We start from the raw sequence: 25,004 nt of genomic DNA on the forward strand, positions 1-25,004 counted from the left end.
CAATGCAGTGCTTCTACTGGACTGTCATCTAGTGTAGATTCAATGCAGTGCTTCTACTAGACTGCCATCTAGTGTAGATTCAATGAAGTGTGCTTCTACTAGACTGTCATCTAGTGTAGATTCAATGAAGTGTGTTTCTACTAGACTGCCATCTAGTGTAGATTCAATGCAGTGCTTCTACTAGACTGCCATCTAGTGTAGATTCAATGCAGTGCTTCTACTAGACTGTCATCTAGTGTAGATTCAATGCAGTGTTTCTACTAGACTGTCATCTAGTGTAGATTCAATGAAGTGTGCTTCTACTAGACTGTCATCTAGTGTAGATTCAATGCAGTGCTTCTACTAGACTGTCATCTAGTGTAGATTCAATGAAGTGTGCTTCTACTAGACTGCATCTAGTGTAGATTCAATGAAGTGTGCTTCTACTAGACTGTCATCTAGTGTAGATTCAATGAAGTGCTTCTACTAGACTGCCATCTAGTGTAGATTCAATGAAGTGTGCTTCTACTAGACTGCCATCTAGTGTAGATTCAATGAAGTGTGCTTCTACTAGACTGCCATCTAGTGTAGATTCAATGCAGTGGGCCCACCCCCACAATGAAAAAGTAAACTGCTTTCTTAGCGGAAGTTGTTTAGGCATGCGTGAGCAAGCCTAGTAAAGAGTTTGCTTTTAGTCCTGCTCCTGTTGAGTTGCGTATCTGGGCTGGGAAGTGGGAATGCACAGGTAGCCGTGCATTGGCTCACTGCACCCCTACAGGTCCAGGTGGAGACTGCAGGCTGGACCCAGGCCTCCAGGGTTCACTATCTTGGTTTTGACGGGTTGAGAGAGGCCACAGGCTTGATAACGGGAATAGAGGTCTCCCATTGATCAGCTTGACAGGTAAGTGCAGCATTCAAACAAGAGAAAGTGCCGCGGTCAATGAGCTCTATACACACTGCTTCATATTGCTGTTGTGTGCGGTCTGACAACATACATAAACACATTTCAAAATGAGGAGGATTGAACCTTTGAAATTAGAAATGCATATGGTGTCACTTGATAATATCTTTAAATCATTGATGGTGTAAAGACATCCTGAGTCGGACATATCTGTGAATTGGATACAGCATTTAATACATATTTACACATCAACTAGCACGGCAAATATAAATACACTGTATGTCGTACATACTTAGAACTATAAGTTAATACAACAAGTAAATTAGTTACATGTTAAATAAGTAACAACAAACGCCAAACATCTTTTTGGAGTTTAGTTTTTTACATTGACTGTTGTGAATCCCCTGTCACCAAACTACCTGTTCACTCTCCTCAAGTAATGCAAAAAAACCCTTTCTCTATTATAATTACTATTTTTTTTTTAAAAATATCATTGTGGTCAAAATACAATATCAGCTGTTTCCGGACGGTTGCAGGTTTCCCAGGGCAAGAAACTGGTTGGCCAGCCAAAGATGCAGACGGAGGCGGTATGTTCAGTTGTTCTGCACAGAGTGATGGCGGCAGCAGAACAAGTACGTTTGATTGAACGGAGGGAAGCACACATTCATAGCTAAATAACACTTTCATCTACTGGATAATTATACCGCTTTGAACTGTATAGTTGCGTCTGTTTATCGGCTAAGGACGCGCATTGCGCATCTGTCAGTATTTGATTTTGACTTACCCCCAGGTGCTGGATAATATTAACCCGGCTTCTCACCGTTGTTGACACAACGCAACTGGCTTGAGTTTTATATAAATCCTGTATACATAAAAATCGGCTGTCTTGAAAACCGGGGACAATGACCCACTGGACTAAACTGGAAAGGGATTTGGAAGAGGACATTAAGGGACTAATACAGTGTGTCAGTGCGGTACAGGACGAGGAAGATGCGAACTTCCAGATGGCAATGAAGTTTGCCTGGTCCAACTTCAGGTAAGACAACCGCCGCAACCTGTCACGGGGAAGCGTGGGCTTTTAATAACAGTGTGGACAGGTATTCATTTTAGGAAGTAATTCTTACGAGCATTCACTGTATTTCTACCGCAGCAGAACACATGATCTGTATTGCACAGTTGAGTGGAATAATGACTGCGGCGATGCGTGTTCTGTATACATGATGTGGGTAGCCAGGTCGTGCATGCATTTTGCATATTGAAAACACGAACTCTGTAGTGTTATGCAGATGTAATCACAATTTGTTTTTGGACAGTGGGGGTTGTTTATTTACTTTTTTTAAATGTCTGTTTCACATCCCGACATGCAGCATAGTGTGAAGGTAGCGTTTATAACACCCTACTGCTGCAAGCAGCTTGTCACCAGGGGCTTAGTGTTAGTTAGCATCGGCAAAACTCAGCGAGAAGCTGATTTTATGTATGTACAGTAACATCATGTCAGGGGTAGTATTCATTGTTTGCCGTTTTACCAAACACAGGCTCTTCAGATTGAAGGTTTGGTTTTGTTTTGTAGATTTCATCAGTTCCTTGATGTCAATGGCCATAAAGTGCAGCGCACAATCAACGGGTGAGATGCTCCAGGACAGCTGTTTGTTATGGAATGTAATGAATCAGTAAATATATCTGAAATCTGAATGAACCGCATCACAAAAAGACTTGCTGTATAAGAGAGGGTCGTATACATGCTGTTTGCTGTCAGTAACTGCTTCACTGAAGCTCTGTCTTTGCAATATATTGTACTGTTATGATTGATTTTATTGTTATATTTACCTATTTTCTTGTATTTTATTTATTTATGTATTTGTAGAATTTTTTTTAAATAAATTGTTATTGATTGTTTTGTACAGCGCCTTGAGACACTGGTGTGAGGCGCTATAATAAATAAATAATAATTATTATTATTATTATTATTATTAGAGTTCATGAGAAGCTCCTGGTTCACTCAGATCTGGTCAAAGCTGAGAGCTGGAAAAGGCTAACGGAGGCATTTCTGAACGCACCTCTTCCGAACACGGAGGGGACAAAGGTAACACTTTCAATCTCATGCATAGAAGTAGAGAGAGAGATCAGACTTGTGTTACTCACGTACACATTCTCGTTTTTTGGATTCTTACACTGATAGCAGGAAATGTTTTTTTTTTTTTTTTTTAGCTCTTGACTTTCTGTGTAATTTATTAAATAACTCACCCTGTCGTTCCTCAGGCATGCTTCCAAGTAAAGCTACTGTTGTCCCTATAAAGGGACCTTCACAGCAGCTTGAGTCTTGTCCTGCTTCTGTCAACCCGTGACAGATTATATCTGTGAGGTGAAAAAAAAGAGAGGCCAGGTAGTGACAATGATCTGAAAGACTTTTGTTCGTCACATTTTCTTTTTTCCTTTTTTTGCAGACAGAGATGCATTACAGCATACTTGCAGTCCTGCTGTTTCTGTCTGATTCTCCATCCAACACAAATTTTACAGAACGGCCAAGACTGAAGGAAGCAGGTAAATGCCAAGAATACATCTTGTCTAAAACAGTTCCAGCAACCTTAAAAATCAGCGTGTTGAGTGTATCCCAGAGGTATAAATGTGTTCTCTGTTAAAGACGGCATACTGTAGGTGACTCTCCCACAGTCTCAATGTGACACAGAGGGCTCCCCTCAGGGTGCAGGGTTAGAGTGATTGAGATCAGGATCAAGACAAGAAAAGGAATGCACAGGTTGTAAAGAAACCACTGTATGAGATTCTGGTAGGAAACTGTTAAGCTGTGCCAGTTTCATGTTGATGCTGTTTTTCTGTCGTCACAGCAAAGCAAAATGCTAAATCAGTCACTGAACTGGGATGCAGAGCCAGGATCTTGTGCGTCCCGAGGCTTGGTTTAAAAGGCCACACTGTATCTTATTCTTCAGCCCAATATTGACAATATTTCTATTGCTTTCTGATTTCTGAGCCTCGCAATTATTTATTGTCTTTCTTTTTCCAATATGAAGAAAAAAAAGATGACTTTGATTGGGGAAAATATCTGATGGAAGGAGAAGAAATTGACATGGGTCCTTATCCAGACACTCCAGTAAGTCGCGTGGGGTTCAGTAAACCAGTGCTTCCATTTACTATCCAGAGCTCTCATGGCAGTTTTAAAATAGCAAACATACATTGAAAAAAGGTATTTGGTACCATACTGTTTCAGAAAAAACCCAGTTAGCATGTTTTACTTCCAGGTACTCTTATTAGGGCATTTCACCGAGAAAGTGAAACTGTCTCAGCCCTTCAGCTCTTGCATTTAAACCACCAGCTGCTTCCCCTAATGACAGACATGCATTGACATCAAAGACCCTGCACCAGTGAAATGACCAAGGAAGTGAGACAGACTACCTGAAAGTAATGCATGCAAACTGCGAGCCTCCTTTATATAGCATCTAAAATGTACTGCTGTATGTGTAATGCATGCAAACTGCGAACCTGCTTTATATAGCATTTAAAATGTACTGCTGTATGTGTAATGCATGCAAACTGCGAGCCTGCTTTATATAGCATCTAAAATGTACTGCTGTATGTGTAATGCATGCAAACTGCGAGCCTCCTTTATATAGCATCTAAAATGTACTGCTGTATGTGTAATGCATGCAAACTGCGAGCCTGCTTTATATAGCATCTAAAATGTACTGCTGTATGTGTAATGCATGCAAACTGCGAGCCTGCTTTATATAGCATCTAAAATGTACTGCTGTATGTGTTTGCTATGACGCGCTTCTTTTAAAACTGCATGCATGACATCTGTGTGAATGAAATTGTGCAAAAGGTAAGATTTATGGCATTATTTAATTTGATATTACCACTTTAAAATACAGCAGAGAAAGTAAAGTAGCGGATTGCAGAGTAATACCAGTTGATTGTGAGCAATGTTGCATCTTGTGTCGGCGTTGTGAGTGTAAAACCTGGTTCTGTCTCAGGAGTGGTCAGAAGAGGAGAGCGAGGAGGGGGACAGTCAGCAGCCTCTGAGCAGAGAGGATTCTGGAATACAGGTGGACAGAACTCCCCTTGATGACCAAGATCAGAGCAAGAAGACAGTGCAGAGCATGTGGAAAGGTTGGCAGTTTACCTCCATCCTGGTCTTAATATAGATATTTGTGATGTCTGCCCGCCACCGACCCGTTTGTGGCCTCCTGTTGTCTCTTGTATCCTAAGTGGCGCTGGTGGTTTCTTTGCAGTCGGCGAGCCAGAGGCCCGTGCGTGGCTAGGGCAGCATGTGGTCACGCAGTACTGGGCAGCCAAAGCACCTCGTTTCAGTCACAGCCTGCATCTCCACTCTAACCTGGTGAATGTCTGGTAAGAAACAGCTCTGCTCTCTTTCTATCCAATAGGCTCTAATTCTAAAGCTGGTGCTGGTGCTCAAGAGACCCACCAAACCTTTTTACAGGAAAGGCACCCTACAGAAAACAGTCCAGTTCACAAAGAGACGCTTGTGCACCTTTTGTTTTCATTAAACATTAATGACAGTAAGAAACATAACCCTTTGAAATGTAGCAATCCCATTTTAGAAATCACACTGGGAAACGGCCCGGGTTTGACATTGTTGTGTCTGAAACCAAAGAGAAGCTTGCATAACATCCCTTCTGAAATCACAGTTTTTTTTTCACTGTACCAAAGTTTAAAAGAAAAAAAAAAAAAAAAAAAGTTTAATACAACAGTCAAAAGTTGGATGTTTTGTTTCACACTGGCACCGAAAAGGTAAAGGCAAATACAGCAGTTCCCATTGCATTGCAGTTTGATCCATTCCTGGCTTTACTATGAGTCTAATAAGATGCACTGAGCTGTTACCTATACACTGCGGCTAATCAAGCTCGTAGTAAAACCTGGAATGGGAGAAACCTCTATGCAATAGGAGTCTTATTTCCATCTCTGCTGAATTTCAGTACATTCTTATGTCTGTTTGCTGATGTTGCAGCTCTGAAGACTACTGCTTTCTAAAGAATGCTCTGTGTCCTGCTTCGTAGGAGCCCAGTGTTATCTGTCTTCTGTGGGATTAGTATATTTTGGAAGAGGAGGACAAAACATCTTATCCCTGTTTAATCTTTTTAAATGGCAGATTGGCATTCTACAGTAGTTTCCTTTCATTGTAGAGAAGTCGAATGTTAATAAACCCCATTAGACATCCCCTGGCTTTTACTCCTGTTAATCCGAGCCATGCTTCTTTATACACGGTGCAGAACTGGATACAGTGCAATCTGTCATGTCCTTATCTCCTTCACAGGGAACAGCACTTATACAACACTGATCCTTTGTACACTCCTGATGAGAAAATCTGTGTCACCGAAACCCAAGTGATACGAGAAACTCTGTGGTAAGTTAATAAGGATTCTGTGAGATTTGAGTTTGCCAAAAAATAAATACATAAATAATGACATTTCAAATTCCAGTTTAATGCAGGTTTGATCTAAACCTTGGTAATGACACTGTAATTAAACAGCGCCTTTTATTTTCAAAATGTTTTAAAAAACATTTTTGATAATTTGAAACAAATGTATAAATAGTATATTGATTTGATTGTATTTTAGCATCCCATACTTTAGACCAGTGGTTCTCAAACTGGGGGGTATATGTACATGTACATGTAACAGAGAACCACTCCTTTGCCTGTGTGAGCTGACAGAGATTGCTGCACCAAATGATGCTTATGTATTTGTCTCTAGATATGTGACTGAAGTGTGTGATTTGATAAATACAACCTGTAGGATTAAGTGTCTATCAAAATTTACTTTGATTAGAGATGTCTATCATTAAGGGGCTGTTGTTCACTTGAAACATACAGTTGTGTGGATTCTGGGATGGACCAGGGACAGGGTATGCAATATGCTGCTTTCAGGTGTGTGGATTCTGGGATGGATCAGGGACAGGGTATGCAATATGCTGCTCTCAGTTGTGTGGATTCTGGGATGGATCAGGGACAGGGTATGGAATATGCTGCTCTCAGGTGTGTGGATTCTGGGATGGATCAGGGACAGGGTATGCAATATGCTGCTCTCAGTTGTGTGGATTCTGGGATGGATCAGGGACAGGGTATGGAATATGCTGCTCTCAGGTGTGTGGATTCTGGGATGGATCAGGGACAGGGTATGGAATATGCTGCTCTCAGGTGTGTGGATTCTGGGATGGATCAGGGACAGGGTATGGCATATGCTGCTCTCAGGTGTGTCGATTCTGGGATGGATCAGGGACAGGGTATGGAATATGCTGCTCTCAGGTGTGTGGATTCTGGGATGGATCAGGGACAGGGTATGGAATATGCTGCTCTCAGGTGTGTGGATTCTGGGATGGATCAGGGACAGGGTATGGAATATGCTGCTCTCAGGTGTGTCGATTCTGGGATGGATCAGGGACAGGGTATGGAATATGCTGCTCTCAGGTGTGTGGATTCTGGGATGGATCAGGGACAGGGTATGGAATATGCTGCTCTCAGGTGTGTGGATTCTGAGATGGATCAGGGACTGTATGGAATATGCTGCTCTTTTGTTCCAGGTTGATGTCCGGAGTGAAGAAGCTCTTCATCTTCCAGGTGCTGGACGGGAAGATTACTGTGAGGAATGACGTTGTGGTGACTCACTTGACCAGTGTAAGTTGGCAGAAAAGCTGAAATGTTTTGGTGTGTGCTTATACAGTGGCTTACTGTTTGTCAAAGATTAACCCAAAGTATCACTATTTTTAAATCTTAATGAAAAGATTCGTCGGAGCAATCAGGAAGTCAGCATGAGAACGCATCCCAATTGGAAATGTAAGGAGTTTCCAGATCTGAGGCACACTTTGCAGCTACTGTGGCATCACTTAAAATGATACACAGAAATGAACCACTGTAGGAAAATATCCCCCTCTTCTTTTTACTTTTTATTTCTTATGCAAGTACTTATTGCAGATTACATGCTAAATCTAACCCATTCTGACTCAGGGTTGTTGCAAGATAAATGTGTTTTTATTTTTTATTTTTTAATTAGCACAGCCATTCCAGAGGATGAGAGGTGTTTAATTCCATTCCAAGCACAATCATCACTTCAATAAAACCCCAGTGTAGTGTTCTGGGACCTCTTTACTCTTTGTGCGTTATCCCCCACAAAAAACGAGATCTGATGTGTTCAGCAGCCTGTTTCTTTCTTGCAGAATTGTTTGAGATCAGTCCTGGAGCACATAGCTGCATACGGACAGGCTGTCTTTAGGCTTCAGAAGTTCATTGATGAAGTTACGGGGTACAGCACAGAACACCTCCCCCCAGGGTCCAGCAGCACAGCTAAGAGAGGCTCCGAGCCTCCTTTCAGAACCTACCAGGCGTTCGTGTGGGCGCTCTACAAGTACTTCATCACTTTTAAAGAGGAGCTCACCAATATTGAAAGATGCATCGTTATTAAAGGTATCTGTTCTGTATATCACTCCGTTTTGGCATACTGGTGCTCCTGCTGAAGTAATTGTAGCTTATCAAAGATCTTACCCATTTTGCAGTTCCATTAGCTACACATGTCTCAAGTGTGCAGTTTTTAATGAGCTACGTGTTATAGCGAACATGCATTTCATTTTAAAACATAATACCTGGTACTACTCTAGGTTAAAGAAAGCTCTGTTTGCAAGCTGTGCCTTCCAGGAAGCCTGTTTCTGCTTTACTTCCTTGTTCATTTCATCCTAGCAGTGTCTTCTAGGTCAAATCACGTTACTGGCTGAAAGCATGTCCGTCAATAGGAGAAACAGCTGATTGGTTATTGAAAGGAGAGACCAAGCATGGTGCATGGTGGAGAAAATGTGCACAACTGTTGTGTTCGCTTTTAGTTGTTAATGATCAAGCAGTTGAACTCAGTGTTTATATTGTTAGGGTTATTACAGGTTATTTTTTCTTCATAGATTCTAAATCACAATATTAAAGGGCTTCAGGACACTGGAGGGTTTTCAGTGGACGCGTTATTTATTGTATAGCTGTCACTCAACATGCTGCTTTTTCTTTTCTGTTTGTGTAACAACGTGCTTGCTGGATTGTTTTTTTTTTACATTGATAAACTAGTGCTTTCCTTTGCCCCCGTGCAGATGAAAGTGTCACCCTCACGGCAGTTCTGGACAGGCTGGCTCCACACCTGGCCCAGATCAAGGTGCTGCACAAAGTGTTCTGCACAGGAGTAGCGGAGGTGCCACCTGACACTGCGAACGTAGTGCGAGCCTCCCATCTGCTGAATACTCTCTACAAGGCCATCATTGAATATGACAGCCTGGGGGAGGCATCCGAGCAAGCGGTAATCAGCACAGCCTTGCAGCTTTTCATGAAGGGCTTTTACTTTCACACCCTTTTAAAGGATTGTTCTTTTAATAATAAGTAATTGGAGCTGACCAAATAGTTTCATACGTCTGGTTCTGCTGTAGGTTAAAGTAATCCCTGTTTGCAAGCCATGCTTTTAGACCCTTATACATCCTGGGTCATTTCACCTCTTCACTGGCTTCTTTCCTTTCAATAACCAGCCAGCTTTTTCCCCTGTTGATGGACATGCTTTCAGCCAGTAATACTGCTGAGGTGAAATGACCCAGGAAAAGCAAACCAAAAACCTAATAAGGCATAAAAACTGAGAGGTTCCTTGAATCTGAAGCAGTACCAGACTGGTCTTTTAAATACATTTTCTTGTGTTCCAAAGGTGTCCCTGCTTTTTTCATTGTGGGTGGAAACAGTTAGGCCATACCTAGAGATTGTGGATGAGTGGATAGTTCACGGCAATCTGTTTGATCCAGCAAAAGAATTCATCATTCAAAGGTAGGAAGAGATTAGCCAGCACAGCTTTCAGTGGGAATTGTCGATCTGGCTCTGTTTGTTTGCAGTACTAGCAGTTAGGTAATGTAATGGAGTTTCCATTGCAGGAACAAGGATGTGCCGGTGAATCACAGAGATTTCTGGTACGCCACCTACACCCTGTACAGCGTGTCGGAGATGGTGGAGAACGAGGAGAAGCTGAGTGACACAGCCAGCGGCAGCTCTGCCAGCGATCAGGCTGCTGCTGCCAGCAAACAGCACACCATGGTGTCCTTCCTGAAACCCGTGCTCAAGCAGATCATCATGGCTGGCAAGTCCATGCAGCTTCTCAAGAACCTGGAGAGAAACGACAGCAACCCGCAGAAAAACTCAGCTCGGGGTAAACAAAAAAATCAGATTTTATAAAGTAATGCTCTTATATTGGCTGGTTTCACAGATCATGGGACTAGTTTCCTACAGTAACATAGCCAGTCCTGATCTGAGTGAGTGAACCCCAATGTTAAAGTTCAGCAGGAAGCTCCAGTCTTGTCATTGTATCCCTCAATGGTCCGTTCATTGGCGGATAGTGATGCGGACACACTGTGGTAATACCAGCAGGTGTTTACCACCAAGGGGGATTTGTTGATCAACAATAGCACTAAAACACTATAAATAAAGTGAAAACCATCCCACGAAGAACAGCAGGATTGTTGATTTTAGCTTGACAGTATTCTGTTATTAAATAGATCCCATCAGCTGAGGCAGAGCATCCCAGGCTGGTGCAGTTCACAAAAAGAGTGATTCTGTGTGCGTGGGGGGTGGTGTTCTGTGTTGCAGATGCGGAGAGGAAGAGTCTCTACGCTCTGTTTCTGGAGTCAGTGCAGTCACGGCTGCGATTTGGGGAGGAGTCACCAGCAGATACTGTGACGGAGCAGCAAGCGACCAAGCAGAGCCTGATCAAAATGCAGTCCATAGTGGCGCGACACTTGGAGATTGATGAAGTTCACGACCCACTGCTGGCTATTAACTTTGCCAGGTACAAGTCATGAATGAATGAGTTCATCTTAGTGGAGGTGCCTGCACGTCTTTCAGGCTTTACAGCTTTGCATACACTGGTGGTCACTGGTGGCGGGGGACTGCCCTTTTATATGTTATCTTTGCACACACACGGATCTCTGAAACATGAAGTTTGAAGCTTTTCTTCCACTGTCAGTGTTGCACTCTTTAATCGTTCCGTGGTCCATGTCTGTCTAGGTTGTACTTGGAGCAGAATGATTTCCACGAGAAGTTCTCGGGGGGTGATGTCATCGTAGACCGCTCCTCCGAATCTGTGACCTGTCAGACCTTTGAACTCACTCTGAGGTCATGCCTGTACCCCCACATTGAGAAGAGGTATTTCCAATGCTGCGGCAACCTCATGCAGACACTGAAGAAAGATTACAGGTAGGACTGGCGAAAGAGTGTCGCTGCTCTGTATTTAATGTATTGAAATAAGTTGCTTATTATTTTAGACTGGGATTTGATATGATAAAAGCTTTCTGTTTCTTCTTCAGACTTGTGGAGTACCTGCAAGCGATGAGGAACTATTTCCTTCTGGAGGCTGGAGACACCATGTATGACTTCTACACAGCTATCTTCAACAAGGTGCTGGAGAAGGAGAGCTGGCAGCAGCTATCATTCCTCAATGTCCAGCTGCAGGAGGCTGTGGGACAGCGCTACCCAGAGGACAGCACCAGGTACTGCAAGTCTGCCCCCCCTCCCATTGAAAGACTGTGGCTTTTAACTACTTTGTGTTTTTTAGGGATTCACACAGGAATAGCACCACACTGAGCAAAACTCGCAGTGGGACATATTTTAAAAGCATTTCCTCCACTCTAACAAAACTAATATTTCAGGGTCTCTAAAGCACCCCTGAAGTTGTTTGTTTCTCAGGTTTGTGACTTTAATGTGAAATTTTAAAGAAGAGTTAATCAGAGACTGTAGTACAACTCGTCTACTTCATAGCAGTGTGAGCCTTTAAGTTTAATCGGACATGCCTGAGGAAAAGCCACACTCTTCAGAACTGTGCCTGTGGAAACATTTGTGCCACAAGACCAGCGTGTTGTGCATGTGATGGCTGCTGACATAATCTGCAACACTGCAAAACTGATACTGTAGTAATAGAGGAACTAAAGTCAAAACTGCCCTTTGCTCTCAGTCATTTAATCTCTACTTTTTAATATAAAAAATATAACCAAACCCTTGACCTTATGAAGTGGCCAAAAAGCTTAGCCCACTGCTGTGGGTGTAGTTCTGTCCAAATCATTTCTTAGTAAAGCCTGGTATGATTTAAACAACAATACCATGCGAGTCTCGTACCCTGAATAAACAGTGAGGTCTCTGTACCAGTCACTATTGTGCAGTGGGCTGGGTCATACTGACCTCTAGTGGTCGTTCAGGATTTTTGTTTGTTTTTAATTTAGGTAAGTGATTTATTTGCTATTGTTTAAGCCTGTATTGTAGCGTGGTTTGTTTGTAAAAGCGCTGTAGCGCACACATTGTTTGGGTTACTTATTGACTTGTTGATTCCCCCACCCTGCTCCCCATTACGTGTAGGTTGTCTATATTTTTGGAAGCTGTTGACCCTGCTAAAAAGAAACTACCAGTGAACAATCTGGACGGCCTTACACTGAGTTACAAGGTATTTCTGTGTATTCCTTTATTTCATCAGTCACTGTGTGGGAAACACCACAGCTGTGCTTTCACCCTCATTCTGTCCTTTATTGTCTCTCTAGGTCCCTTGGCCTGTAGACATAGTGATCAGCTCAGAGTGCCAGAAGATATACAACCAGGTGTTTCTCCTCCTGCTGCAAATAAAATGGGCAAAGTACAGTCTTGACACGCTGCGATTCCATGGTGAGTATTTTAGCATCCTGCTGATTTATTTGAGCCTGTGCTTCTCTCTTTTGGTAAGTATTTTAGCATCCTGCTGATTTATTTGAGCCTGTGTTTCTCTCTTTTGTAACAAACTGAATTTTCTTTTTTATGCATGATATTTTGTTTCATCATTAGAACTAAATTTTGCCACCAAAAAGTCGGAAGGGGTTTTGTTTGATCAAGAGGCTGCTAAAGAACCTATCAAGCAACAGATCCACAGGATGTGCCTGCTCCGGGTGAAACTCATGCATTTCGTCAACAGTCTGCACAACTACATCATGACCAGGGTGAGAGCTCCCTCCCACACTGCTGCCTGGTGCAGGGCTCCCCAGTGTGAGCTGGGTTAGGCTTTTCAAACTGGATTCAGCTGTTACAGAGCAGCCTGCAACGTTTAAACGCTTTCTGATAACTTTGCTGTGTCCCATGTTGTCTGTATCGCAGTTATATTTCTGAACATAAACATTTTGAAATGTGTAATCGCACGTCACGGGTCATGAATACACTTCTCAGCGTTTGCAAGGAGAAAACAAAAAACAAATCTTTCCTAAGGATGGCAGTGAAAATGATCTTTCCCCTGCAAACGTTCCCGAGTAAAAGTTCCCTAGTTGATTTATCTATTTTATATTTGAATAATTATAATTTTAAAAAAACACACAATATGTGGGGTAACCAAATCAATAAGTGCGATATGGACGTCCCGGAATGCAGCAAAGATAAAGCTACACTTCATGCAGCTCAGACCGTTCAGCACAGCAGGGGCTTCTGTTCATGCAAAGTGTTTTGAAACATTGTCAAGTTAAAGACAGGAAAGGGTTTAGAATATCATTTTTGTTAATTCAATTTGTTATTGAAACACTACTGTATATATTGCATCATTTGAAGTGCTTGTTCTTTGTTGCTTATTTAGTACTGAGACGAGACGTTTTTCTTACTCAGATTTTGCACAGCACAGGCCTGGAGTTTCAGCATCAAGTGGAAGAAGCGAAAGATCTGGACCAGCTGATCAAAATCCATTACAGATACCTGTCAACCATTCATGACCGCTGTCTCCTCAGAGAGAAGGTAGGCAGGGAACAGCCCTGCATCTTAATGCAACTAAACCCATTCAAATCCATTACAGATACCTCTCAACCATTCATGACCGCTGTCTCCTCAGAGAGGTAGGCAGGGAACAGCCCTGCATCTTAATGCAACTAAACCCATTCAAATCCATTACAGATACCTGTCAACCATTCATGACCGCTGTCTCCTCAGAGAGGTAGGCAGGGAACAGCCCTGCATCTTAATGCAACTAAACCCATTCAAATCCATTACAGATACCTCTCAACCATTCATGACCGCTGTCTCCTCAGAGAGGTAGGCAGGGAACAGCCCTGCATCTTAATGCAACTAAACCCATTCAAATCCATTACAGATACCTCTCAACCATTCATGACCGCTGTCTCCTCAGTTGCAAACAGCAATCCCTGCCATTCCTTTATCATTGAAAGAGAAACGCCTTCCTTATCACAGGCTCTATATGAATTCCAGCCTCTGTCTTTGCCTTTCAGTTTGAATCGCTTGGTCACGATGGAGAGTTTCCCCAGAAGTGTGGGCATTCACTGATCTAAATAGCACCTGAAATAATGCCACTGTTTAGACAATGCAATGGTTAAAGCTTCCAATGGAACTGGGATCTCACAGCACAGAGAACTGGATTCTGATAAGAAAGGGACCTTTGTATACCATGATGATGAAAAGCAAACCTCTAAGAATGCGTGTAAACATGTAAAACGCCAGGGATTATTGTCCTGTTTTTAATGAATTACACAACAGCGTTATATAGAACTGTCACCATTTGGATCAATTGAATAGACCCCTGAATGTGTTTAAAAACAGTACATCTGAAGATAGTAAATGTCTTTTGATTGCAGGTGAGCTTTGTGAAGGAAGCAATCATGAAGGTCCTGAATCTCGTGTTGATGTTCTCGGGACGATGGCAGGCTGGCTTCGGAGCCTGGAAGTAAGCAAACAGATTAACGTGACGGCAGCATGTTTATTGCGGGCTAGGTGGCTGGGGTTCGTGGATTCGATGTCTTTAGGTTAAACCATCACCTCTGTCTGTCTGTGTGTGTGTGTGTCAGTGCAGTGGACAGAGTCCTTTGGGAGGGAAGGAGAGGCTTGTAGAAGCCGGCTGGTTGGAGTGTACAGTCTGGTGCAGGGCTACTGCAACTAACTCTAGCAAATTGGACATACAAGGGAAAATGGTAACTGGGGTTCTTGGGGTTTACACTGCATGAAAACAAGGTTTTGATTGTATATACTGTATTTGTTAGATTTTTCAATATTTAAAAGCAGATTTCTTTATTTATTTTCAGGGATGGAAATACGACTCCTGTTGCATAGCAGTTTCATCCATTCCAGGTTGTACTGCAAGCTTGATTAGCCACAGTTTATAGGTAACATATGTGTCTTATTAAACTTTATAGTAAAACCAGGAATGGATCAAACTGCTGTACAATGGGAGTCTTATTTACACCCCTGATTTTATATATAAAAAAATCTCCTTCTGTAAATTAATCTATGATTTTACAGAAGGACTGCCCCATGATAACTAATTCAATCACGTCAGTGTCTTTATCCCACAGTTTCCCACAGCTTTACTCTGCAGTGTTGAAGTAGTTCATAGAGAATACTACAAAGCCCAGAAAAGAAGAGCTGCTGAATAACTCTGCATGTGCTTCCTCAGTTTGTGTTGCACAAGCTGTGTAACAGCAGTTTTCAGAATCAGTTTGCATTACAGTTCTAGTTGTCCCTGTGTTTCTAGGATTGAGTCCATTGACAAGATGGAGTCTGATTTCAAAAACTGTCACATGTTCCTTGTGACGATACTCAACAAAGCTGTCTGCAGAGGATCCTTCCCACACTGTGAGTGAATTTCATACTGCATGTGGCTGTTTTCTTTACTATGTCAAATTAGAGGGCCATAGCAGTTAAACACACACTAAGTTGTATAGTGTAAAATATTTTAAAGCTGGTCTTGTGTATAAGATACAATGATCATTAACCGTGGACTATTTCATTAAAAGCCTAAACTTTGGTGGTTGGGGGGATCCGGTTTACAGATCGTAGCTCACATGTGAATTGTGTTACTTTAACCTTCGAAGACCCAGGATTCTTTTCTGTTGTGTTTTCCAGTGGAGTCCTTAGCCCTGTCACTGATGGCAGGGTTTGAGCAGTGCTGAAGAAGAGCTACAGTGGACCTCTGAACCATTCACTTCAATTCACGTCACAGCATTTCCAGTTGCAGTGCCCATTTCCAGTTGCAGTGCCCATTTCCAGTTGCAGTGCTCATTACCAGATCCAGCTGGTCTTTGGATCAGAACTGATGGGAATCCGAGAAAAACAACAAGCGTTTGTTTTTCATTCGTGCAGAATCAGAGTCGGAGCCACATGAAGATGAAAACGAACTGGCTCCAGTATAATAAAAAAGCATTTGCTGTAACAGTGCAAGAGAAGGGCTGCTTGTGAATGGAACGCCTCAAGCCCCTTCCTCATCTCTGTCTGGGGACGCTGAAGGCAGTAATGAAACAGGGTTATTCAAATGAGACAGTGATGTAAATAAACGTTTGTGCTTTGTTTTCACAACAGTTTTTTGTTGTATGTTGTGTTGTACTTTTGCTGAAACCCATTGTTTAGTGAGCTGATATAAATATATAAAAACATCACAGCACAATACATGTTGCTCTTGTTACAGAAAATATCTTGCTGACGTGTTCAGTTACTGCATTTATTTTGAAAGTGTGTCTGAAATCCTCACTTGCTGTAACCTCAGCTGCAAAGCACACTTCCTCACACTGCCTGTCACAGAAAGAGCTGTGAAAGTACTGTGTTTGGTACTTGCATTGTGTGTGAATTCAGAGCACTACATTAGAAATGCTGTCTCTACACTGCCTGGACACTGCATCAGGACCTGTACATGAAACCAGGCTGGTACAGTGCATGGGTGCTTATCGTTATCAAAGTAACTATTGGGTATAAGTTATCTATTGTTGAGTCTTAAGCAAACTACTCCATTTGTTGAGCCTTCCAAAGCAATCGTGGGACCTGGAGCATACCAACAAACCTCACAACTCTACAGCATGAATAACCCTTTTAATAAATCTCATTTTGCAAACTATTTTGCTGTTATATTCGAATCGAATGAGAGAGCAAATAACACTGTTTTAGATTATACCGCATTGTAAGCACATGTGAAGCGTGATGCAAGAACACTCAGCACTACTTAGATGGCACCACGCTGCATCTTCAAAAAGAAAAGGGACAGAGACAAACAAGCATTTGCACGTGTAGCCTGGTACTTAGGCTGAGGAATAAAACACTTGGTTGAAAACAGAATGCACACCACCTACAGAAAACCAGTGAAAGCAATTGAATAAAGTGCGAGTTCAAGACTTTAAAGGTAGCAGGACAAGGGACATTTTGAAGCTGAAACAAACTTGTAAACTGATGCTTTCTTGGGAACTGTGCACATGCAGTAAAGATTAAAAAGTAACACTGGGTCCTGTACTCTGCACTCAGTTGTAATTAGAAATACGGAACCCAATGTCTAAGAGAGGAAACGTGTTTAGTTGCCTATGTAAACCAATGCTGAGATAAAAGTTGGGATTTGAGACCAGTTTCTTAAAAAAATTGTTCTTTGTTCCCTCTGGTTCTATACCTGTATTGCGCTGGTTTTAGAGCTGCCTCGTGTGGCGCAGTGCTGTAATGGTTTGTTGGTCAGAGTTTCCTGTTCCAGCTCCCTGGAGGATTCAGTCATACAGGAACTCCCGAGTGCTCCGCCTGGCTCTGTGAGCATTACCACTCAGCGCACCAGGGATCCGTATCGAGAGGAAATCACTCGCACTGATATAACAAAACGTTTTCAATACATAAACGGGCCGGAGGAGTGTTTACACGCCAAAATCAGCACTTCATCTCTTTAAGCAAGTTTCGCTCAATGGGATCGCTTGCTGCGGAGCTGTAAACTTCCCCCCTGGAAAACGAGGTCTGGATATCTAGAAGGTAAGAAAGTTTTGAGCAGTTTCTTTTGGGGTGTTGTCTGCATACGTAGCGTTGTCTGTGGGCTTTAATGTTGCCAGACGGAGCCTACATGTTGTTTTAATGCATCGCATAGACTTTTTAATAGGGGCACCCCATGACTGTAAAGTTGTGCTTTGATTATGTGGTCACCGTCTCTCCAGGCCTGCTGCTTTGGTAAACTTCATGAAGTCAGTCAACCCCGCCTAGTAAAGACTGGTCGGGAGTAGCCGATTAAACACGGAGCATCGCTTTAGTTTCCATTGATTTGTATTATAAATGAAAATAACAGGATGTTAAAATCTCAAAACAGGCGTTATACACAAAACAATAACACCTTTTTTGTTTTAATGTTCTTACGTTGACAGGATGTTAAAATCTCAAAACAAGCGTTATACACAAAACAATAACACATGGTTTCTTCTGTTCTTATTTGTAAGGAATAAAACATTTTGAAACTCGGTCGTTGACAACAACATTTATAACCGGCAGTAAGATACGGCAGCGTTAGAGTTTGCTTGGTTCATTTTGTGTGGTCGGCTTATAACATGCAGACAAGGGCTCGCGTTTTATTTTTATATGGTCTTTGCTGTACGATGCTTACGTAGACTTCTGAGGATGATTAGTGACGTTTGCATACCAAACTGCTGTGGAAACATCTGTCACGTTATTATTATTATTATTACAACAATACATATACTACAGTATCATAATAAATACGGTGCTTGTGTAGCGGCTTCACGGTATCTTAATCTTAGGCGGAATAAATGTTTTGGAAGAGTACTAATTCTGATTGGAATCTCTTCTGCCTTATAAACATGTTGGCAGTAGCTGGACTTTTCAGGGTGGGCGCTTCCCGTTGATTATTCCTGGATGTTTTTTAACCGGTCAAGTTGTTAATAATATGAATAATGAATTTTCGGATCTGGGTAAAGTGACCCACAGTCACCGTGTGATACGGGTACAGTACTGACTGTATCATCAGATCTCTAAATGACTGCTCGAGTTCTTCCTCATTTTAAAGAGAAGATTGTCTACTGTGCGTGCGTTGTATTTAACTGATGTAGCACACATCTCAGCACAGTGCTGTTATATGTACCCCACGCCTCTCTCCTTTACAATGACATAAGTAGCTAATGCACTGTGATATTGTGGTGTTTGGAATAGTGCATAGGAGTGGTTTAAGCTACCGTAAATAATAAGTAAAGACGTTGCAGAAATGATGCATCATTAAGAAATAACACACACTAAAAAGAAACGCAGTACGTGTACTTGTGTATTTCAAAATAATATTTATATATTAAAGTGCAGTGTTATAATATTATAATATCAATTATTCAAATATTTCTAGTTGGTGGCTGTCTTTCTAGTATTTACTGCACTCCTTATGTAACAGTTGTTTTTAAGGGTGCGTGCATTTTTGGAATTTGAAACTAGCGAAACTGTTACTACAGACGCTTGTGAAGAACTTTCTTAAGTGCTCGTTGATATCGTGCAGTAAAGCTATGGCAGGGGACGTGTCATCCAGAGCGCCGCTGATCTGATCGGGCTCGAAATAAAAAGCCACAGAACCGGAGGAGGTAGAGTAGGATGTTATCTCTTGTGTGATTTGTGGAATCCCTCTTAATCAATCAATCAATCGATCAATCAAACCTTTATTTATCCAGAGGAGTCAAGTGAGAAGAAATGGTCATTTCCAATGAGGAGCTGGCAAGAGGCTCACACCACAGCAAACAACATCAAAAACAAGAAGTAAGATAAAACAACAGTGTAGCAGGAACAGATGCGAGTCAGCAATGAGGCCACCCTACAAAGCATCCTCACATATGAACCATTCTAACTGGAACTTGTGTTATTTTATATGTTGAGAGAAGTGGCTTTGAAATTGCAGGTACTGTACAGCACAGCCCTGCCTTGTGTTTTCATCAGTGCTAGAAAAGCCTTGTATTAAAACCGTGGTTCACATGTGCCTCCCCAAACACATGAGTCACACACTGCTTACCAACAGCAAGAGGTGTCACCCAGACTATCTACACCAGCTACACAACTGTATTGGTATTGCAGTGAACAGTCTGAGCACATGTCTGCAGAGCAGGCTTCACTGTATTGCAGTGAAAGCAGTCTGAGCCCATGTCTGCAGAGCAGGCTTCACTGTATTGCAGTGAAAACAGTCTGAGCACATGTCTGCAGAGCAGGCTTCACTGTATTGGTATTCAGTACAAGGCAGTAGGGTTGAAGAGTGACCTGCACAGTGTCACAGCAGAGTGCAGAGCTGGGCTCAGTTCCAGTGTCATTGTGAGATTCACAATTAATTGCAACTCCAATGTAATTGCAGTTGACCCTTGGCAAACATTTGTAATTATACCATCTCATTGATTAATTACAGTTCAATTATGCATTTGTCATGCGATCATGCTTGTGTTTTCATCCACTTCTAGGGGCACCATTTGTTTGAGAAACAGTGCAAGTTGTATAGTAAGTGTGTGTATTTTTGCCTGTGGTTACTGCTGGTTATTTAGAGCACAGTAAACATGTTCATGTGTGTCGTTGTTTGGTACTTTCTGGTCTAATTGTAAGTACTGCAGCACAATTGTAACTAATTTTAATTGGACAAAATAGCATCAATTGTAATTTCAGCAAACAATTGTGCTGTAATTGTAATTGTATCTGAAATAGCACTTCTCAGACTGGATACATATTTAGGACTCTTGACTCCATAAAATATAACTTTTTTTTTAATTTAGTCGTTGCCAATTATTTTTTTATTATTTTCTCCCAATTTGGAATGGCCAATTATTTTTAGGCTCAGCTCACCGCTACCTCCCCTGTGCTGACTCAGGAGGGCAAAGACGAACACACGCTGTCCTCCGAAGCATGTGCCGTCAGCCGACCACTTCTTTTCATTTCACTCTGCGTATCGAGTTCTAGAAACACAGACTTCATGTCATTCAGCATTTACTCCACATAACTATACATTTTATGTGCATGGACATTTCCAGCCCTTTATTAATATTAAACAGTTTTAAATGGCATTATTCTCCCACAGAGCTGCTGTGTTTGGATAAAGATAAATGTGAGACAAGGGTGCATGCAGTACTGTAATGCAGGCCTTTTGTTTGTCTGGCATGTTCATGTGCTCCATCACACTTTTAACTTGCTTTTCTGTCTTTTTAATTATACGTTCCTGAGTTATTGCAAAAAAGTTTGAGGCTGACGTGACTCAGACAGCTGAGATTTTACAGCATTACAAACACAACCTCTGCAGAGGCTTAGGCAGTTGGGAGGTACTGTGGCTGAACAGGAGAGCTGGCTTGCATGCATTGTATTGCAGGCCACACCCAGCAGTCGTAGAGAGGACCAGCTGCAGTACAAGGGGGTGTGGCCACACCCTCGAGCAAGCTTCCTGGATCGGCCAAGCATGACCACACCAGGGACCCTCGAGCTGGCTTCCCGGATCGGCCAAGCATAAACACACCAGGGACCCTCGAGCAGGCTTCCTGGATTGTCTTTCTTTTAGGTGATCGGAGGCTTTCAAAATATTATTTGTTTATTTAGCATACATCTTTATCCAAGGCAACTTACAGAGATTAGAGTGTGTGAACTATGCATCAGCTGCAGAGTCACTTACAACAACGTCTCACCTGAAAGAAGGAGCACAAGGAGGCACAGGGTCACACAGTGAGTCAGTGAGCGAGCCGGGATTTGAACCGGATCGGGGCTGTAACTCCTGAACAGTTGTGGGTAGAGGAGTTAAAAGGGCTGTGCTTTATGAGGAATGTAAATGGAGATGGTGCTCCACTAACAGTTAGTTTTTGGGCCAAATAGCTGCTTAATATGTTGAGTGCTTTTGTTATTTGTTTATTCTGAAGAACAACAAAACGACCCCAGACCTTGGGGTTTCAAATCCGTCACTTCTTACCACAGGACTCAAAACATGTTCTCACTTCTTTGCTTTGCACAGAGCGAGGTGCTAAACTGTCACAGCTAAAACCTGCAGTTTCACCAGCAGTGAGTCTTTAACTAACTTCCTATAAGAACATCCGAACATTTACCATCAGAGCTCGTCCGGTTCCTCAGAGCTGATTCCTATAAGAACATTTACCAACGAGAGGAGGCAGTGCGGCCCATCAGAGCTCGTCTGGTTCCTCAGAGCTGATTCCTATAAGAACATTTACCAACGAGAGGAGGCAGTGCGGCCCATCAGAGCTCGTCCGGTTCCTCAGAGCTGATTCCTATAAGAACATTTACCAACGAGAGGAGGCAGTGCGGCCCATCAGAGCTCGTCCGGTTCCTCAGAGCTGATTCCTATAAGAACATTTACCAACGAGAGGAGGCAGTGCGGCCCATCAGAGCTCGTCCGGTTCCTCGGAGCTGATTCCTATAAGAACATTTACCAACGAGAGGCGGCAGTGCGGCCCATCAGAGCTCGTCCGGTTCCTCGGAGCTGATTCCTATAAGAACATTTACCAACGAGAGGAGGCAGTGCGGCCCATCAGAGCTCGTCCGGTTCCTCGGAGCTGATTCCTATAAGAACATTTACCAACGAGAGAAGGCAGTGCGGCCCATCAGAGCTCGTCCGGTTCCTCGGAGCTGATTCCTATAAGAACATTTACCAACGAGAGGAGGCAGTGCGGCCCATCAGAGCTCGTCCGGTTCCTCGGAGCTGATTCCTATAAGAACATTTACCAACGAGAGGAGGCAGTGCGGCCCATCAGAGCTCGTCCGGTTCCTCGGAGCTGATTCCTATAAGAACATTTACCAACGAGAGGAGGCAGTGCGGCCCATCAGAGCTCGTCCGGTTCCTCAGAGCTGATTCCTATAAGAACATTTACCAACGAGAGGAGGCAGTGCGGCCCATCAGAGCTCGTCCGGTTCCTCAGAGCTGATTCCTATAAGAACATTTACCAACGAGAGGAGGCAGTGCGGCCCATCAGAGCTCGTCCGGTTCCTCGGAGCTGATTCCTATAAGAATATTTACCAACGAGAGGAGGCAGTGCGGCCCATCAGAGCTCGTCCGGTTCCTCGGAGCTGATTCCTATAAGAACATTTACCAACGAGAGGAGGCAGTGCGGCCCATCAGAGCTCGTCCGGTTCCTCGGAGCTGATTCCTATAAGAACATTTACCAACGAGAGGAGGCAGTGCGGCCCATCAGAGCTCGTCCGGTTCCTCGGAGCTGATTCCTATAAGAACATTTACCAACGAGAGGAGGCAGTGCGGCCCATCAGAGCTCGTCCGGTTCCTCAGAGCTGATTCCTATAAGAACATTTACCAACGAGAGGAGGCAGTGCGGCCCATCAGAGCTCGTCCGGTTCCTCGGAGCTGATTCCTATAAGAACATTTACCAACGAGAGGAGGCAGTGCGGCCCATCAGAGCTCGTCCGGTTCCTCGGAGCTGATTCCTATAAGAACATTTACCAACGAGAGGAGGCAGTGCCGCCCATCAGAGCTCGTCCGGTTCCTCCGAGCTGATTCCTATAAGAACATTTACCAACGAGAGGAGGCAGTGCGGCCCATCAGAGCTCGTCCGGTTCCTCGGAGCTGATTCCTATAAGAACATTTACCAACGAGAGAAGGCAGTGCGGCCCATCAGAGCTCGTCCGGTTCCTCAGAGCTGATTCCTATAAGAACATTTACCAACGAGAGAAGGCAGTGCGGCCCATCAGAGCTCGTCCGGTTCCTCAGAGCTGATTCCTATAAGAATATTTACCAACGAGAGGAGGCAGTGCCGCCCATCAGAGCTCGTCCGGTTCCTCCGAGCTGATTCCTATAAGAACATTTACCAACGAGAGGAGGCAGTGCGGCCCATCAGAGCTCGTCCGGTTCCTCGGAGCTGATTCCTATAAGAACATTTACCAACGAGAGAAGGCAGTGCGGCCCATCAGAGCTCGTCCGGTTCCTCGGAGCTGATTCCTATAAGAACATTTACCAACAAGAGGAGGCAGTGCGGCCCATCAGAGCTCGTCCGGTTCCTCAGAGCTGATTCCTATAAGAACATTTACCAACGAGAGAAGGCAGTGCCGCCCATCAGAGCTCGTCCGGTTCCTCCGAGCTGATTCCTATAAGAACATTTACCAACGAGAGGAGGCAGTGCGGCCCATCAGTGCTCGTCCGGTTCCTCGGAGGTGATTCCTATAAGAACATTTACCAACGAGAGGAGGCAGTGCCCCCGTCAGAGCTTGTCTGGCTCCTCAGAGCTGATTCCTATAAGAACATTTACCAATGCGAGGAGGCAGTGCGCCCATCAGAGCTTATCTGGCTCCTCAGAGCGAATAGATATCAAACTATATCAAGTCAGGTATTAAAGGATCCAAGTGGTTCTGTCTCAACAACATGACTATCGTCTGTACTTGTGAAGACTGCTGGCAGCGTTAATCCCTCTTCAGCCTCAACCTTCAACAGGTTCAATTTAAATAGTCTTGAGTGTTCCTGTCAATGCACAGCCTCTGTTTCCCGTGTACCACACCCTAAATCACATGCTGGTTGTGTGGCTGGCTGTCTCCTGGGGTGTGCGAATGAAAATCTGATGCATCAACAAGTGAAGAACATCCAGCTGAAATATTCTGTACAATGGGCTCTGCAGAGTCTTGCTGTCCAGCATGCTGCCTGCCAGCTGTTACAGATCACATGCCCTGCAATCCGTTTCCTGGAGTACTGCCTCAGTAGAGCTCTACAGAAATGGATGAAATGCTGCCTCCGTGTCCAGGAATATTACACTCGACACAGCCTAAAGGCAGGCCCCGCTCAGGGGTAGCACTTCAGTGAGGTTCTGAGGAGCTGTGGTGCAGGCACCACCACTCTAGCATTCCTTCCAACACCTTCCAGTATTCCACTAAGCAACATACTCATACAATTGTAGTTTGAGCTTTTTTTTTTTCCTTCTTATTTCTACCCCTGTTTTACTACCCAATGCAAATTGAGCCTGACCGCTGCAATGCACCATTCAGGACGTGAGATCAGCAGGCAACCTTCACCCACTAAACCAAAGCAGCAGATGTTATCAGCTGTTTATTATTTGACAATTGAGAAAAGACGTCTAGTCGACATGGTTGTTGAAATGTGTTCCTCACTTCCTTTTTACTATTGCTTCAATTTCTAGCATTAAGGAAGTAAGACTGCAGCCTGGAAAGTGTGTGCTGGAGCTTGCTGGGCCCCGCTGAGAAGCATGCTGTGTCAGTGTAACCCCCCAGCCAGCTCTCCTCCCTAACCAAGCTTAGCACCCTGACCATAAGCTGTGTCGGGTTTCTGTCATGCAACGTGCTTTCTGATGATTTGATTTATAAAAGCCCATATACCCCTGAGTGGCACTTGAATGAATGAGCTGCAGTATTTAGATTTAGTTTCCACAGTGGCCATTATCAATACTTTAT

General features: G+C 43.3%; 2 protein-coding genes across 4 annotated transcripts in view; both read left to right on the top strand.

Moving 5' to 3' along the window:
* Window positions 1–861: 861 nt before the first annotated feature.
* LOC131737953 (gamma-tubulin complex component 5-like) lies at window positions 862–16,210 on the top strand. 3 transcript variants are annotated; one of them, XM_059030359.1, is made up of 24 exons: window positions 862–880; window positions 1,417–1,916; window positions 2,451–2,504; window positions 2,855–2,963; window positions 3,325–3,421; window positions 3,907–3,986; window positions 4,867–5,002; window positions 5,125–5,242; window positions 6,168–6,257; window positions 7,433–7,526; window positions 8,066–8,312; window positions 8,975–9,177; window positions 9,571–9,686; window positions 9,791–10,062; window positions 10,500–10,698; window positions 10,917–11,105; window positions 11,216–11,398; window positions 12,258–12,342; window positions 12,437–12,557; window positions 12,714–12,865; window positions 13,515–13,640; window positions 14,492–14,580; window positions 15,385–15,485; window positions 15,756–16,210. In XM_059030359.1, the coding sequence occupies exons 2-24, from the start codon at window positions 1,783–1,785 to the stop codon at window positions 15,800–15,802; spliced, it is 3,042 nt and encodes a 1,013-aa protein (XP_058886342.1). In that variant the 5' UTR covers window positions 862–880; window positions 1,417–1,782; the 3' UTR covers window positions 15,803–16,210. The 3 variants fall into 3 exon arrangements, with proteins under 3 accessions (XP_058886342.1, XP_058886343.1, XP_058886341.1); XM_059030358.1 differs by lacking the exon at window positions 862–880 and having other exon boundaries at window positions 1,400–1,916; XM_059030360.1 differs by lacking the exons at window positions 862–880; window positions 15,385–15,485; window positions 15,756–16,210 and adding an exon at window positions 14,936–15,028 and having other exon boundaries at window positions 1,399–1,916.
* Window positions 16,211–17,255: 1,045 nt separating this feature from the next.
* Window positions 17,256–25,004, top strand: part of LOC131737952 (cytoplasmic FMR1-interacting protein 1 homolog) — a 60,018-nt gene continuing 52,269 nt past the window's right edge. The window contains exon 1 of the mRNA XM_059030357.1: window positions 17,256–17,621. The gene's annotated coding sequence lies outside the window, so the exon portion shown is untranslated. The remainder of the gene's footprint in view (window positions 17,622–25,004) is intronic.

This window comes from Acipenser ruthenus, chromosome 9, assembly GCF_902713425.1.
Source record: "Acipenser ruthenus chromosome 9, fAciRut3.2 maternal haplotype, whole genome shotgun sequence".
NCBI classification, from domain to species: Eukaryota; Metazoa; Chordata; class Actinopteri; order Acipenseriformes; family Acipenseridae; genus Acipenser; species Acipenser ruthenus.